The following is an 18,004-nucleotide window of genomic DNA, read 5'->3' on the forward strand; positions in this document are numbered from 1 at the left end:
TCCTTAGGCGATAAGCAGATTTCTCAGCAGAAACCCGTAGGCCAGAAGGGAATGGAATTAGATGTTCAAAGTGCTGAAAGGAGAAAATTACCAGCCGAGAGTAGTGTATCTAGCAAAGTCATCATTCAGGTATGAAGGAGAAATAAAAGCTTCCCCAGACAAGCAAAAGCTGAGGGAGTGCATCCCCATAGACCTGCCTTGCAAGAAATTCAGAAAGAAGTTCTTAAGCTAAAATGAAAAGATGCTAACTAGTGATATGAAAACATGAGAAAGTATACAACACACAGGTAAAGATAAATATATACTCAGATTTAGAAAAGTGTGTTCTGTAATAGGATGGTGTGTTAACCACTTAACTAAAGTATGAAAGTTAAAAGAAGAGTATTAAAACTAACGATAGCTACTATACTATGTTAATAAATATACGATATAAAAAGAGGTAAATTTTTGTTATACCCGAGTTTTTGCATCCGAGAGACCACCAAGGAGCCAACACTGATGTAATCAGCAAGCTTAAGCTTGGGTCCAAGTATAACCGACACAGTGGAGTAGAAACTTGGACCCTGAACCAGATTACAGTCAGAGTTTTTAAAGGCAGAGTAGGGGTGGACTCGGCGGTTGGTGAGGACAAAGGGGATGTTCAGAAGGGCTAGCAGGGTAAAGAAGATTGTCAGGATATTGGAGGCCTGGCTATTATCAAGCCAAGGCCATTTTTCTCTCTAATGAGGCACTAACATGAAGACAGTTGGGAGTTTCCTGGTGGAATGTCACATTCCTCCTATCAAGTGTCCTTGTTAGTGAGATTTAGGACTGGGACATTTGTAAACTGAGGGAGACTCCTGTCTTGCAGGATTGTGATTTCTGCATGTTAACTATTTGTTCACACATACTACCGAGGGGAGGGGAGCAGGTGGAGAGGAGGTGTAAGGTGCCAGCTTTTGCTTTGTCAAGATGGCTGTACTTATGTCAGGGCTAGACTCGAGGTGGGTACAGCCTTGGTTTTCTTGGCCTCCCACATTTTGTGATAAAAAATATAAACAAGGTGGGAGTGAAAGGGTGGAGCTCTCATGTACCATTAGAGTTCAGTTGTTATCAGCTTAAAAATCAACTGTTTTATCTGAACCTCATGATAATCACAATGCAAAAACTAGATGATATTAACAGAATAATTTTTAAAGGATAAAAAAAGCATACCATTACAGAAAATCACCTATTTACAAAGGTAGGCAGAAATAGAGAAAAAAGAAACATTGGAACTATCAAACAGTCGGGAGAGCAACAAGATGGCCTCAGTAAATCCTTACCTATCAATAATTACTCTAAAGGTAAAAGTGAGGAAATAGAAAAAGATATTTCAAGGAAGTAGAAACCAAAACCAAAACCAAAAGGAAGATAAGTCAGCTGTATTTATATAGCTATATTATAAGCTATATTTATATCAAACAAATATAAAAAATTATAACAAACAAATCAGAACAAATCAAATAAAATAATCTTTAAGTCAAAAACAGTAACAGGAGATGAAGAAGGTCATTATGTAATCATAAAGGGGTCAACTTATCAGGAAGATATAATAATCAATATATACACACCCAACATTGGATCTCCTAAATATATTAAGCAAACACTAACATATCTAAAGGGAGAAACAAACAACAGCACAGTAACAGTAGAGAACTTCAATACCCCTTTCGGCAATGGATAGATCATCCAGAGTGAAAATCTGGACTTGAAACATACATTATACCAAATGAACCTAACAGGCATTTATGAACATTTTATCCAACAGCAGAAGAATACACATTCTTCTCAAGTGCACATGGAACATCTTCCAGGATGAATCATATGATATGTCACAAAACAATTCTTTTTTTTAAAAAATATATTTTATTTATTTATTTGACAGAGAGAGACATACCAAGTAGGCAGAGAGGCAGGCAGAGAGAGAGGAGAAAGGAGGATCCCTGCTGAGCAGAGAGCCCAATGCAGGGCTCGATCCCAGGACCCTGAGATCAGGATCACGATTTAAGCTGAAGGCAGAGGCTTTAACCCACTGAGCCACCCAGGCGCCCTTGTCACAAAACAATTCTTAACAAATTTAAGGAGATTGAAATAATCCCAAATGTGTTTTCTGACCATCATGATATGAAACTATAATGGAAATCAACAACAATAGGAAAGCTGGAAAATTTACAAGCATGTGGAAAATAAACCCCACACTCCTAAACAACAAATCAGTCATAGAAGAAATAAAAAGAGGAATTAAAAAAAACTTGAAATAAGTGAAAATGGAAACAATACTCCAAAAGCTATGAGATGCTGCAAAAGAGAGAAATTTATAGCAATAAGTGCATCTATTGAGAAAATAGAATGATTTCAAATAAACAACCTAACTGTACACCTTAAGAAACTAGAAAGATAGTAAATTTAAAAAAAAGAAAAAAGAAAAGAAATAACAAAGATCAGAGTGGAAATAAATGAAATAGAGACCAGAAACACTGTAGAAATGATTGACAAAAATAAGAGACGGTTTTTTTGAAATGGTGAACATAAAATTGAAGAAGTATTAATGTTATAATTAATAATAAAATTGATTGAAAGTGTTTAGTTAGACATAAAAAAGAGAGAAAAGACTCAAATGAAATCAAAAATGAAGAAACGTCATTGCAAATGATACTAGAGAAATATGTAGGTTCATAAGAAACTAGTTTGAACAATTATATGTCAACAAATTGGACAACCTGGAAGAAATGATATCTGCCAAGATAAATAATGAAGAAGTAGAAAATCTGAACAGACTGTTAATGAGTAAAGAGATTGAAGTAGTAATTAAAAACCTCCCAACACAGAAAAGCCCAGAGCCAGTTGGCTTCTCTGGTAAATTCCACCAAACATTAAAAGAAGAATTAATGCCAATCTTTCTCAAACTTCCAAGAACTTAGAGAAAAGGGAACATTTACAGGGCCAACATTACTCTGATAACAAAACCAAATAAGGATACTACAAGATAAGAAAATAAAAGGTCAATATTCTTGATGAATATAGATGCAAAAATTCTCAGCAAAATGTTAGTAAACTAAATTCAACACGTTCAAAGAATCATATACCATGACCAAATAGAATTTATCCCTGGGATACAAGGATGATTCAACATATGCAAATCAATAAATGTGATACATCAAATTAATAAAATGAAAGACAAAACTCACATGATCATCTCAATAGATGCAGGAAAAACATTTGACAAAATACAACATCCTTTCATTGTACAAACCTTTGACACATTGGGTATAGAAACAATATACCTTAAAATAGTAAATTCCATATACCAAAAGCCCATAGAAAATATCAGACTCAACAGGGAAAGATGGAAAATTTTCCACTAAGATCAAGAACAAGAGTGCCCACTCTCACTACTCTTATTCAACATAGTACTAGAAGTCCTAGTAAGAGCAATTAGGCAAGACAAAGAAATAAAAACTGTCCAGATCAGAAAGAAGTAAAATTGTTGTTATTTGTGCCTGATATAATCTTTTTTAAAAAATATTTTATTTTTTTGATAGAAAAATCAAGCAAGAGAGATTGAGAGAGAAAGAGAGAACATGAGCAGAGGGAGGAACAGAAAAAGAGTGAGCTTGACTCAGGACTCAACTGCAGGACCCCGGGATCATAACCTGTGCCTAGGGCAGATGGTTAGACTGAAGCACCAAGGTGCTCCTGCAGGTGATATAATCTTATATAGAGAAAATTTTAAAGATAACCAAAATACTTCTAGAACTAATCAATGAATTCAGTAAGGCTGTAGATGCAAAATCAACATACAGAAATTAGTTGTGTTTCTATACACTGACAACATAAACCTGAAAAAGAAAGCTATTCCATATTCACAATAGCATTGAAAACAATAAAATACTTAGAAATGAATTTAACAAAGGAAGTGAAAGATCTGTGCAATGAAAACTATAAGACTGATGAAAGGAACTGAAAAGGTCTTAAACAATTGAAAGGATAGTTTGCGATTTTGAGTTGAAAGAATTATTATTGATAGGATGTCCACACTATCCAAAACCATCTACAGATTAAATGCAATCCCTATCAAAATTCCAATGAAAATTTTGACAGAAATAGAAAGCAACCCTGACAGAACCACAACAGACTCCAAATAGTTAAAGCAATCGAGAAAAAACAATCTAGAAGCATCACACTTTCTGACTTCGAACTATACTGCAAAGCCGCAGTAATTAAACCAATTGAATACTGACACTAAGGATGGACACATACACAAATGGAAAGAATATTGAGCCCAGAAATAAACCTTGCATCTATGGTCAACTAATATTTGACAAAGCAGCCAAGAACAGTCAAAGGGAAAGGATTGTCTTTTTGACGAGTGATGTTGGGAAAACTGGGTAACTACATACAGAAAAATGAAATTGGACCTTATCTTCCACAACTCACAAAAATTAACCTGAAGCATATTAAAGACTTAAACATAAGACCTTATACAATAAAACCAAAACAAAACATGGAAAAAGATCCTTGATATTGGTCCTGGCCATGATTTTTTAGATAGAACACCAAAAGCAAAGATCAATTTTAAGTGGGACTGCATCAAGCCAAAGAGCTTCTGCACAGCAAAAGAAACAACCAACAAAAAGAAAAGGCCACCTATAGAATGAGAAAAATATTTGCAAATATTGCATAATATTTGCATATTGGAAAAGAGTTTAATATCCAACATAACTAATTCATGCAAACTGATAACAAAAAATCCAATTATGAAATGGGAAGAGGAACAGAATAGATATTTATCCAAAGAAGATATCCAAATGGCCAAGAGATATATGAAAAGATGCTCAACATCACTAATCATCAGTGCAATACATATCAAAACCACAATGAGATATTACCTCACACCTGTTAGAATGGCCATCATCAAAAAGAAAAGAGGTTAACAAATGTTAGAAAGGATGTGGAGAAAAGGTACCCATTGTGCACACCTGGTTGGAATGTAAATTGGTGCAGGCACTGTGGAAAACAGTATAGAGACTCCTAAAAAAAAATGTGTGTGTATATACACACACACAGACACACACATATACATGTGTGTGTATATATATACCATAAGATCCAGCAACTTCTGGGTGTATACCCAAAGGAAATGAAAACAGTATATTGAAAATGCATCTACACTCTCATGTTTATTATATCATTATTCACAATAGCCAAGATATGAAAACAACCTAAGTGTCTGTCAATGGATGAATGAATAGAAGATGTAGTGTGTGTGTATATATATACATATATGTATATATGATATATGTATATACATACATATATACACATACATACATACATACACACACATGTATATATATACATACATATATACACATACATATATGTGTGTATGTGTGTGTATATATATATACATGTACAAATGTATATATATACATACATATATGTATGTGTATATATATTCATACAATGGAATATTACTCAGCCATGAGAAAGAGGGAAACCTTGCTACTTGTGACAACATTGATGGACTGGAGAGACATTATGCTTAGTGAGATGACCCAGACAAAGACAAACAATATATGGTATCTTTTCTATGTGGTATCCAAAAAACCCAAACCCATAGAAAAAGAGTAGAAAATGGAGGTTTCTAGTGGCTTCAGGGCTGGAGGAATTGGGGTCATTTTGTTTGAGGGTACAAACTTACAACTAGCAATTGAATAAATTCTGGAGAGCTAATGCACAGCCAAGTGATTATGGTCGACAATACTGTATTATATACTTCAAACTTGCTAAGAGACTAGATCTTAGAAGTTCTTACCACACACGCACACAATGATAATGGTGTGACCTGATAGAGATGATAGCTAAAACTAAAGGGATAGTCACATTGCCATGTACAAATGTATCAGGTCAACAGGTTGTATACCTTACACAATGTTATAAGTAAATACATCTCTAAAGATTTACGTATTTATGAGAGAAAGAGAGAGAGGGGGAGTGAGTGAAAGAGAGGAGGGGCAGAGGAAGAGAATCACCAGGCAGACTGCACTGAGCATGGAGCCCAGGATATTGATCCCACAACCCAAGAGACCAGGACCTTAGCTGAAATCAAGACCCAGATGCTCAACAAACTGAGCTGCTCAGGCACCCCTGTAAATTACATTTTTTATAAAAAATATAAATGTTAAATATATTTAATTCTATATAAAATAATATCAGATAAAATATAACAAGGCAATTATTTGAAACACTAAACACTATATAAAAATTTATTTATGAAAACATTGTATTTAAATATTATTTGATATCTACAAAAAGGGTTGATCACATGTCAATGATCTCATACCAACTACATGCAGTAATTTTCTGTGAAAACATTTCCAAATATTAAGATTCTTTTTGCTTCTGAACTACTTGGGAGGAAGGATGAAGTAATATTTATAAGCTAGCCCTAAATATTTTTCTCTGGCTCATTCACCTTTAAATAATTCTACCTCTTGCTTGCAAACTTGAGACTTTTTTGAAAGCTTTAATCTTTTTTTTTTTTTTTCCAGGATGGCATTAAGAACAAGTTACAGTGTTTGTTGTTGTTTTGAAAGAAAGTGTATTCAGGTTTTTTCTTCTTCAGTATCTGTATCAATTTCAATTTTGTCATGTTTATATTCCACTTGTTTGGAAAATCTGTGAACTAGAATAAGAATTGTGTGGGCAATGAAGTTTGTGTTGTCAATTGACTTTTGTTGCTTTTGTTTATGAGGATTTTTGGAAGTATAGAAGAATGCTTTTTAATCAATGAAATACATCTGCTTAAGCACTTCAAGTGTAGTATATAAGTATATAAAGGTGTTGATGGTTTATTTTTTTTTAAAGATTTTATTCATTTATTTGACAGAGAGAGAGAGAGAGAGAGAGAGATCACAAGTAGGCAGAGAGGCAGGCAGAGGGGGAGGGGAAAGCAGGCTTCCCGCTGAGCAGAGAGCCCATTGCCTATGCCAGCCTTGATCACAGGACTCTGAGATCATGACCTGAGCCGAATGCAGAGAGTTAACCCACTGAGCCACCCAAGCGCCCCTGGTTTATGTTTTTTTTTTAATCTCAGTATTACACCAAAAGAATATCAGTGTCTTGGCACCGAAATTTAACACAGTCCACTAGAATTTTGAAAACCAATATTGTGATCTCAATTTCTTCTCTAGAATTCTTCAATTAGATAAGCCTCAGTCAGAGAAACTGGAATTGTTATTCCAATCCTCTTTCCTCTGGGGGAATAAATTTCCTTCTTCTGTGGGAAAAAAAAAAAAAAAAGTGAGGAGAGTAGTGTTCCACTCAAATGCTTTCTTGTTGCCTTTATAATAAAATATAAACTTCTGACTGTCACCTGCAAGAATCTATATGAACAGGCCCCTAGTTACCTTTTTGACATCAGCTAGTACCACTCATCTCCTTGTCACACTGGTCTCTCTGGATCCAGAACTGCTAGGCTCTTTTCCACCCTTGGGCCTTTGCACAGCTAATCCCTTTGTTAGAAATGCTCTTCCTCTCCAGCTCTGAAGAGAGTTTCATTCAGATGACAGTTAGAATTCCTATCCCTCCAGAAAGCTTATCCCTGTCCCCTCATCTACAGGAGCTCTCTGGTCACTCTCTGTCCCTTTGCCCGATGTACTGATTCATCTTCTCAGTTTCGCTACTGGTTATATTTCTTCCTTTCATTTATTTATTTATTTTTAATGTATGCCTCTCCTGCCACCTCCTTACCTGGCCCCATAAATGAGCCATGAAGGAGGATCTCTGTCTTTTTCAGTGCTATATCCTCAGTGCCTAGAACAATGCCTGGAACATAGTTTTCACTCAGCATTTGTTATGTGAGAGAATGAATAAAAGAATGAGTAATTCTCTCTCCCATCATTTGTGACATGCAGAATCACCTTCATCCTTCCTGGAAGTGTATTTCCAGGAAGTGTACACTTCCCTGGAAGTGTACTTAGAGCTACCATCCCATGAACGTAATTTCCTACCTAACATTAAGGCATAGCAAACAAGACTGAGAAAATGGAGTGAGTGTCTGATGACACAGCTGGGCAGGGAAACAACTTGCAGATTCACAATGCTAAGCAGGACAGAAAACCCTTTTTTATACTGACATACTATAGTTTCAAAAATTTGTATCTTGGTGGTAAGTTAATGCCTCTGAAATATCTTTGCATTAAGCAGGTGTCTCAAACCATGATACCCTTCCCATCTTTTGACATCACTGATAGATTCATGTAGTATTCATGTACTACAGTACTGTTATTTTCCAAACATTACAGACTAAGGGAATTTTAATTATAATTTCTGTATCAAGATGGAAGACTTACCATGCAGGCTTATCTCTCCTGCCTTCTGGAAGTCCCACTGAAATGATAATAAAGTGGCTTGAAACATTATAAATATGCAATAAAAAAGGAGAAAAGGTGAGCATATGTTAAAAACCATGGAGTTCTAACAAAATAATGAAAGATGAAAAATAAAGATAAGAGTGCATGTTGAAGCAGTAGGGAGAAAGGGTGGCATAGAGCAGAGAAGGATCTAGAAGAGAGGAAAGTAGCATGAAACCTGAGGCAGAACTTTGGAGAGGCTCACAATTCAGACCCAGAATTGTCTGTCTAAAACTCTAAATCCAGGCCAGTTGAGTTCATTCCACATTCTCTAATTTCCCCAATCACATGCAGTCTCCTGGTAAGCCAGTTATTTGCACCCCACCTCATTAAAAACAAAAACAAACAAACAAAAAACAAAGGACACTTCCATAAGGAAATTAAATACATTTTCTGAGATTACCTAACATAGAGTATTTGGATATCAGTATGTGGATATCTCCAGAGCAAAGATCTCTACATGTGGGCATTGGGGGGTCCTGAAACATAACTGGCCTGCTATCTTGTTTTCACAGTATGAAAACTACAGTTAATAAGCTCCACCTACATTCTAGAAGCAACCAAGAGCCATAAATCACCTCCAGCTCTTTGAGGAAGTTTGGATCATGAAAAAATAGATCAACTTAAAAACAAAACTAAAACCCTAATTATTTAAGTTAGAACAAAGAGAAGTGACTTATAAAACAAAAGAAAACAAAAAGAAACTTAAAAACAGCTAACATTCGAGTTAGTATCTAGGGATGTTTGAGAGGTTATTTATATAAAACAAGCATAGGAGCCTGCAAAAACAGAAAACCAGTTATCTTGAAAGACCTCTTGGAAATCACAGCTATGACTGACCAACAAAACAATCTAAATAATCAGTGAAAAGGTTGAAAGATAAAACCATAAAACCTAGGAAATCTTTGGAAGGAAGAAGTAAAAAAAAAAAAAAAAGACAAAGTCTGAGGGAAAGATGAAAGAATAGAGAATTAATTCTGGATGTCCAACAAGAGATTAAAAGGAACATTTTAAATGATAAATTGACAGAAATTATTATAGGAGGAAATAATAAAAAATAGAGAGAGAACATAACTCCCACAGGTGAATGATAACACTGAAAAGTACCACTGAATGCCAACGTCAATAAATGAAATGAAAATCTACATTATCTCTGGAGGTTCAGAACACCAGAGAGAGGGGCAAAAATAAAACCAAATTTCCTAACAATGAACAAAAATCAGAGTTCTCATAGATCTCCAGGATTCCTTAAGCACTTCAAAGTCAAGACAATTGTAGAGTTCAGAACATAAGCAGTTGCAGCTGAAGGAAATGAGAAAAAAAGAAAATTAAATACAGAAATAAGCCATACAAAATTTCCATAGAGTTGATAACAGTAATTCCTAATTTTTAAAAATATTAGTCTAAAATATAAATAACACACTTATTTTAAATTACCCCCCTTTTAAAGAAAATATTTGCAGATGTTCCTAAGTTGGTCTCTTCTGTTCCCTGACAAACCTTCCAATAAATGAAAACCAGTTAAGGTTACCTTTTTCACTAAACCCTCATAATTTTAAGTGTCTAAAAATAAAGACAAGAGATAAGCTAAGAAGAACTACTACATAATTTTTGTCTTTTTAAATGTTCATTAATTTGAAACAGAGGAGGTTCATTTTCCTGCTCTCAGTTTTTCATCCTTCTCTTCCTCTATATTTTCCTTTTTCCATTTCTCTTGATACTTTGCAAAAGTCATTCAGAGTCTCTTTGTGACTCTTAGTCATATTGATGAATTGTCTGCTGGGGAAAAAAAAAAGGTAGCATGGAAATGATACAGAAGTACATGTTTCTGTGGTCACTGTGTCTCTTAACCGGCTGGTCTCCACTCTCATGTCTGCAGCATGAGAAGGGTTGACTAGATAAGTCCACTTGGTCTTCCTGCTTTAACACCTCTTCTCTGAATACAATCCCTAAAAGGTCAAGGGCCAGGGTTTCTGCCATAGCAGTTTGCTCCTGTAGAATGGTAGGTATGCCTGTTCTCCATGCTTGCCATGTAGAAACACAGTAAGGGAACATTTGTAACAAGCTTCATCCTCGAAAATCACTTCTTCTATGGCTGTGAACTGTTTTTGATGTTTTGCAATGCAATCAATCTCAATATGGTTGCAAAACTCCCCCCACATATTTATATCATAAATGCATTATTTTTATCTCAAAGTCTACTTTCTTGCCGGGATGTTCATCTACTGATCTGGTCGAATTGCAGAAAAGGGTCACATATTCTTCCAACACGTATGGAAAACCTAAAAATAAAACCCCTAATTAACAGGGAGCTACATATTTCTATCACCCTCTGGATTTAGCCATGTTCTAGCACATACTCTTGTGTATCACGATTATCTTTTTCCAGATCTCTTTTCTAGGGTTGTCAGATAAAAATAGAACTGTTGGGTAAACCTGAATTTCCAATCAACAGCAGAAAAGATTTTCGTATGTTCCGAATACTACACATTCATACGAAGTGTTTAGTTACTTCCTTGAAATTCCAGTTTAACTGGGTGTCCTGCATTTTTATTTACTAAATCTGGCATTCCTACTCTCTTCCCATGTAACCAACAAAACCGTTAAAAAAAGGGCCTCTATTTTGTTCACGTCTGTGTCCTTAGTTCAAGCACTGTCTCCTCACATAGTAAATATTCAATTTTTGCTGAATTAACTGATGAGCATGCAAAGAAAACAACTAGAGGATAGAGAGTGTTAGCAAATATTATTTGTAACCTAGTAGTTCATAAGGTGAAAATTAGTCATTCAACCAAGCTAAACTCCGTGTATGGTTACAGTAGACTAGGTCATGAAATGACTGCATACAAATTTTGAGTATTTAAACATATGTGAGAGAAGTTATTCTGATATCTAGTTCAAACTCCTTATGAACCCCTTGACTTCTGATACAGTGTTAAGACTAGAAGTGGCTCCAACATATTCAGTACACCATTTCTAAAAGAGGGAAAACACTACATTGCATGGTCATGGAAACTCAACCAAACTGAGAAGAACTTTTGCTCCCTTTAGTGATATTTTCCCTCAACACCTGGGGCTGGTAATCAAGGACATAATTAAGTTATTATAGTAACAATAAAACCATTTTCCACAGGAAATTTTAAATAAAAAAAAAATTTCTAGTCAGGAACAAAGGAACATTTTGGAGTGATTTTACCATGAAATACATGTAATCAGATTTATACATAAAACCAGAAGAAAATAAGGATGCCAGGGTGGCTCCGTCTGTTAAGTATCTGATTCTTGGTTTTGGCTCAGGTCATTAGCTCGTGGGTCGTGGGACTGAGGTCAAGGTCAGACTCTGTGTTTAGCAGGGGGTCTGCTTGAGGATTCTCTCCCTCTGCCCTTCCCCCCACTCTCTTTCTTCCTTTCTCTAAGAGAAATAAATCTTAAAAAAAATAAGTCAAGCAGAGAAAGACAATTATCATATGGGTTCACTTATATGTGGAACATAAGGAATAGCATGGAGGATATTATGAAAAGGAAAAAAAAAAATGAAGGGGGGGAAATCAGAGGGAGAGATGAACCATGAGAGACTATGGACTATGAGAAGCAAGCTGAGGCTTTCAGAGAGGAAGAGGGCGGGGGATGGATTAGCCCAGTCATGGATATTAGGGAGGGCACGTATTGCAGTGAGCACAGGTGTTACATGCAAACAATCAATCATGGAACACCGCATCAAAAACTAAATGAAGCACTGTATGGTGACTAACAAAACATAATATAAATAAATAAATAAATAAAAATTTTAAAAAACAAAATAAATCTAAATTTGTCTCTATATATCATACTTGATTTTGTTCATTTTTGTTTTCTTATTTCTCCCCTTTTCTCTGACTCTCATTCTAAAATTAAGAATATTTGGCTTTTAATTTTTAACAAATCACTGCTGACTGTCTGCTATAGACTGGAGTTTTAAGAACTAGCTTCTTATAAAAGGTGTGGCACTCACCTTATCCCTAAAGACTATGTCCATTGGCTGCTTACTAGAATATGCTCTCTTACCAGTTTCCTCTGAGCTTTTGTTTACTCAACTACAAGAAGGAGACCAGGATTCCTGTTTCACATGGTGATTGTAATAATCCAATGAGACTATATGCATAAAAACACAACTGCCAGACACTACAGATATATTGGTTTCCATGCATTATGAGTGTGGTCCAGCTGTGGGGAAGACAAAAGATAGACACAATTGGATTCAACTTGAAAGCTGTCACAAGAAAATCTCTCTTGTAAGCAGCCCAATGTCCCATGATAAAGAATAACTGACCTACTCAATTACATTTAATCCATATCTATGACCACCTTTTGAGAATATACTGTGGTAGAAACTAGAAATACTGAGATAAAACAGATGCAATTCCTGGCTCAAAGGGCCCCATGTGAATCTTCTTGGAGCTTTGTTCATTCACTTGATTTTTCCCTCCAGCAAATGTTCATTGACTTTGTTGTGTTAACAGAGCCTGTGCTAAGTACTATCACTAAAACAAAGAACAGGGCGCTCTTTATCTTTGACAGTTTTATGGTGTATAGCAAAGCAAAATAAAACCCTCTCTTACCCTCTTTCTCTATTATGAAAAATAAATACTGATGGCCTAAACTTCACCAGCCACTTTTTCCTCAATTGCTTTCAGTTGGGATTATAGATCAACTATGAATCTTAAAGACCATTAAATTCATAAACACACACACACACACACACACACAGAGGCACATCTTGAGATATATTATGTGTCCAGTTCCAGATCACCACAATAAAGCAAATACTGTAGTAAAGTGAGTCATATAAACATGCAGAGAAAATTTCTGTTTACATGATACTATAGTCTACCAAGTATGAAATAGCATTATATCTAAAAACAATGTACATCTCTTGATTAAAAAAGACTTCATTGCTGGGGTGCATGGGTGGTGCAGTTGGTTAAATATCTGTCTCTTGGTTTCAGCTCAGGTTGTGAACTCAGAATCACGAGATCTAGTCCCCAGTTGAGCCCCCCATTGAGCCCCATGTCAGGCTCCAAGCTCAGGGCAGAGTTTGTTTAAGATTCTCTCTCCCTCTCTCCCCTAAATAAATCTTAAAAAAAATATTTTATTGCTTAAAAATGCTAACCATAATCCTTTTGCTAGTGGAGGATCTTGCGTTGATGTTGATGGCAGCTGACTGATCAGGGTGGTGACTGCTGAAGGTTGGGGTAGCTGTAGCAACTTCTTAAAACAGGATGACATTGAAGTTTGCCATATCAACTGACTCTTTTTCTCATGAATGATTTCTCTGTAGCATGTGATGCTATTTGATAGCCTTTACCCACCTTAGAGCTTCCTCTCAGACCTGCCACTACTTTGGCAAATAGTTTATGCGATATTTTAAGTCCTTTGTTGGCATTTCAACAATCATCACAGCATCTTCACTAGGAGTAGATACTATCTAAAGAAACCACTTTCTTTGCTCATTTATAAGAAGCAAATCCTCTTTCATCAAAGCTGTATCAGGAGTTTAAAGCAATTCAACTGCACCTTCAGTCTCCACTCCTAATTCTACTTCTCTTATTTCCCCCACATCTACAGTTTCTTTCTCCACTGGAGTCTTGAATCCCTCAACGTCATTTATGGGGTTTAGAATGAACTACTTTCAAACTCCTGTTAATGTTGATATTTTGTCCTTTTCTCATTAATAACAAATGTTCTTAATGGCATCTAGAATGGTGAATCATTCCCAGAAGGTTTACTGTGCCCAGTTCCATAAGAGGAATCACTATCTATGGCAGCTACAGCCTTATGAAATGTATTTATTAAGTAATGAGAGTAGAAAGTCAAAATGACTCCTTGATCCATGGGCTACAGAATGGGTGTTTTGCTAGCAGGCATGAAAATAATATTAATCTCAATGTATTCTCCATTAGAGCTCTTGTGTGATCAGGTGCATTGTCAATGAGTACTAATATTTTGAAAGGAATCTTTTTCTGTGAGCAGTAAGTCTCAACAGTGAGCTTAAAATGTTCATCAAATTCATGTTTATAATATTCATAATGTTCATAATTCACAATATTCATAATTTATAAGTTTCAGGTTAAAAATAAATGTGTTGTCATTGAGGCTTTGTTGTTCTACTTCTTTGTTGTTCACAGGCAGAATAGATCTAGCATTAATTCTTAAGGGCCTTCTTGTTTTCAGAATGGGGATACCTGGGTGGCTCAGTCAGTTAAGCATCTGCCTGTGGCTCAGGTCATGGTTCTGGGATTCTGGGATTGAGCCCTGAACTGGAATCTTTCCTCAGTGGGGAGTCTGTTACTCCCTCTGCCCCTCCCATAGTTCATGATCTCTCTCTTTCTCAAATAAATAAAATTAAAAAAATAATAATAAAAGAATTTTCAGAATGGTAAATGAGCACTGGTTTCAAACTCAAGTCACCAGATACATTAACCCCTAACAAGACAGTCAGCTTGTCCTTTGAAATTTTGAAGCTGGGTATTGACTTCTCTCTAGATATGAAAATCCCAGATGACATCTTCTCATAGAAGGCTGGTTCAGCCACACTGAAAAACTATTGTAATATAGCCATATTTATTAATGATCTGAGCTAGATTTTCTGCATAACTTGCTGCAGCTTTCTCATCACCATCTGCTTCTTCCCCCTGCCCTTTTATGTCATGGCAATACCTTCTTACCTTAAACCTCATGAACGGGCTCTGGATTAGTTGCTCTGGATTGGTTTGTGACTTAAGGGAATGTTATGGCTGGTTTGATCTTCTATCCATATCAACAACAAGACAGTTCACTTTCTTAACATTTGCGCTTTTATAGTAGTAGCACTTTAGTCCCCTTCGAGAAGACATCTCCTGTATTCACAAGTGGCTGTTGGTACTAAAAGCTTAGCTGTTAGCCCATCATGACTTTCATTATGCCTTCCTCATGAAGCTTAATCATTTCTAGCTTTTGACTTAAACAGAGACATGCGACTCCTTTACTTGAACACTTAGAGGCCATTGTTAATAGGCCTAATTTCAACATGGTGTGTCTCAGAGAATAGGGAGGCCCAAGGGGAGGGAGACTTATAAAAAATGCAGTATCTATGAGGCCCAGTAAAGCAAAGGGCAATAGAACAAACTTCCATTTTATACTCTCACAGTTCTGGTTAGCCCTGCCCTGCTGGCTGGTCACACAATGGGAGGGATTGTTTACAACGGGAAGGAGTGAGAGAGATTAGGTTAGAGAGAATGGACAAAGGACAATGGACAATGTGCCTGTGACTGCAGTGCCTAGGAAGAGTGGCGAGCATCCACACTCAAAGATTTGGCACTGAGGTGCCATCCTGTCAGCATGCTGGTCTTTCCCCACACTTCCAGTGTGACAGTGTTCCGGCAGGAGGCACAAACACTTGTAAGCAGATAATCAAAAATTAAATCTCCACTACAAAGAAGAGTCCATAATCCAGAATAATGAGATATTTGAGGAAGCCAACACAAAAGAGAGAGAGCAAGCTCAATGAATGGAAGAAGCTCCAATGGAGAAATAGTTAATAGAGCAAGCTAAATAAAACTTTGAAAAAGATAATAAAACTCAAGAGAGTTGAAAACAGCTATTACAGTAAAAAAAATAGCAAATTACAGGTCTTGAAAATTAAAAATGTGGTTGTTGAAATGAAAGCTTCAAGAGGTTGTCTGAAGAGTAGAGCACACACAGCTAAAGAATAGATCCAGAATTTTTTTTAAAGATCTTATTTATTTATTTGACAGACAGAGATCACAAGTAGGCAGAGAGAGAGAGAGAGAGGAGGAAGCAGGCTCCCCGCTGAGCAGAGAGCCCGATGCAGGACCCGATCCCAGGACCCTGGGATCATGACCTGAGCCGAAGGCAGAGGCTTTAACCCACTGAGCCACCCAGGCGCCCTTAGATCCAGAATTTAAATAACCATTTCATAGTAGTTCCCAAGAGTAAGGATAGAACAAATGGAAGAGAAACGATATTTAAACAAATGATAAAAGATTATTAATCTAAACTGAGAAACACATGAGTTCTAAGATCAAAAGTCCTACCAAAGGCCTCTCAAGAAAGAGAAAAGACTACATCACTTATTGTGCAATTCCAGAACACTAAAAATTAGGTAGAAAACCCTAAAAGCTTCCACAAGAAAAAAACAAAAAATTATTTATAAGTAGGCAAAAATTAATTGATATCAGTCTTCTAATAAATAACACTGGGGGCAATATGATCATGAAAAAAATCTTCAAAGTTTCAAGAAGGTAAATTTGAGCCTAGAATTCCAATTTTAGCCAAGATTGAAATTAAATATTAATTGAAGATGAAATTAAAATATTTTATACATGGAAGAAATCACAATATTTATGACCAAAACTTTTATTATAAGAACTTCTTAAGTATATCATTGAGGAAAAGATCATTCCTAGGAGAAAGTGTGGAATTCAAGAAGCAATGGTAACCAAAGAAATTACTAAAATTTATTGTAAACATAAATTGATTTGCTAAACAGAAACTTCCATGTGATAATAATAAAGTACATAGAGAGATGTAGGAAGAGAGCAGCGAGATTTTTAAATGCACCCATTTTCTTATCCAGTTGAACCATAGAGTTACTAATTAAGCTTAGACACTTAGAAAAATATACACTAATTACAAGGAACAAAAAAATTAAACTTTACAGAATATAACGAGAATATCAAACATTGAAACAAGTTGAGAAGAAAGGGGGAGGACACGGGGAGGGGGAAAGGGGAAGGGAGCAACCTAAGGTAAACTAAGTAAAAAATATGAAGTATTTTCTACCCATTTCTTGATTGGAGTAAGTTTTTTATAGATTTTGGATACTAACCCTTTATCTGATATGTCATTTGAAAATATCTTCTCCCATTCTGTCAATTGTCTTGGTTTTGTCCACTGTTTCCTCTGCTGTGCAGCTTTTTATCTTGATGAAGACTCAATAGTTCATTTTTGCCTTTGTTTCCCTTGTCTTTGGAGACGTGTCTACCAAGAAGTTACTGAAGCTGAGGTCAAAGAGGTTGCTGGCTGTGTTGTCCTGAGGATTTTGATGGATTCCTATCTCACATTTAGTTCTTTCGACCATTTTGAGTTTATCTTTTTTTTGGTATAAGAAAATGGTACAGTTTCATTCTTCTACATGTGGCTGTCCAATATTCCCAGCACCATTTTTTGAAGAGACGGTCCTTTTTCCATTAGATATTCTTTCCTGCCTTGTTGAAGATTAGATGACCATAGAGTTGAGGGTCCATACCTGGGTTCTCTATTCTGTTCCACTGATCTATGTGTCTGATTTATGTCAGTACCATACTGCCTTGATGATTACAACTTTGTAATGTAACTTGAAGTCTAGCATTGTGATGTCACCAGTTTTGATTTTCTTTTCCAACATTCCTCTGGTTACTAAGGGTCCTTTCTGGTTCCATACAAATTTTAGGATTATTTTTTCCAGCTCTGTGAAAAATGTCAATGGTATTTTGATAGTGATTGCACTGAATATGCAGATTGCTCTAGGCAGCATAGACATTTTGACA

The 18,004-nt window shown here is 35.9% G+C and overlaps 1 protein-coding gene and 1 long non-coding RNA gene across 9 annotated transcripts in view; one reads left to right on the forward strand and one right to left on the reverse strand.

Annotated features, from left to right (window-relative positions):
* LOC309867055 (MICOS complex subunit MIC26-like) overlaps window positions 1-18,004 on the reverse strand; it is a 69,015-nt gene that overhangs the window by 35,655 nt on the left and 15,356 nt on the right. For 2 of the 8 annotated variants that reach the window (XR_014312959.1, XR_014312960.1), the window contains exon 2: window positions 8,379-8,415. The exons of 1 other annotated variant lie outside the window; for it this stretch is intronic. Coding sequence is in view for 1 of the 7 variants with exons in the window: in XM_082735313.1 (XP_082591439.1) it covers window positions 8,379-8,415; window positions 12,430-12,453 (61 nt within the window). In the remaining 6 variants the exon portion in view is untranslated. Of the gene's footprint in view, window positions 1-6,874; window positions 7,304-8,378; window positions 8,416-8,437; window positions 9,741-12,429; window positions 12,642-15,142; window positions 15,339-18,004 lie in introns of those variants that run through there. 5 more of the 8 variants (XR_014312964.1, XM_082735313.1, XR_014312963.1 and 2 more) reach the window with 5 other exon arrangements.
* Window positions 1-18,004, forward strand: part of LOC309867267 — a 117,511-nt gene that overhangs the window by 16,138 nt on the left and 83,369 nt on the right. The gene's annotated exons all lie outside the window — the stretch shown is intronic.

The sequence above is a fragment of the Mustela nivalis genome, assembly GCF_964662115.1.
Source record: "Mustela nivalis genome assembly, chromosome: 1".
In the NCBI taxonomy this organism is placed as follows: Eukaryota; Metazoa; Chordata; class Mammalia; order Carnivora; family Mustelidae; genus Mustela; species Mustela nivalis.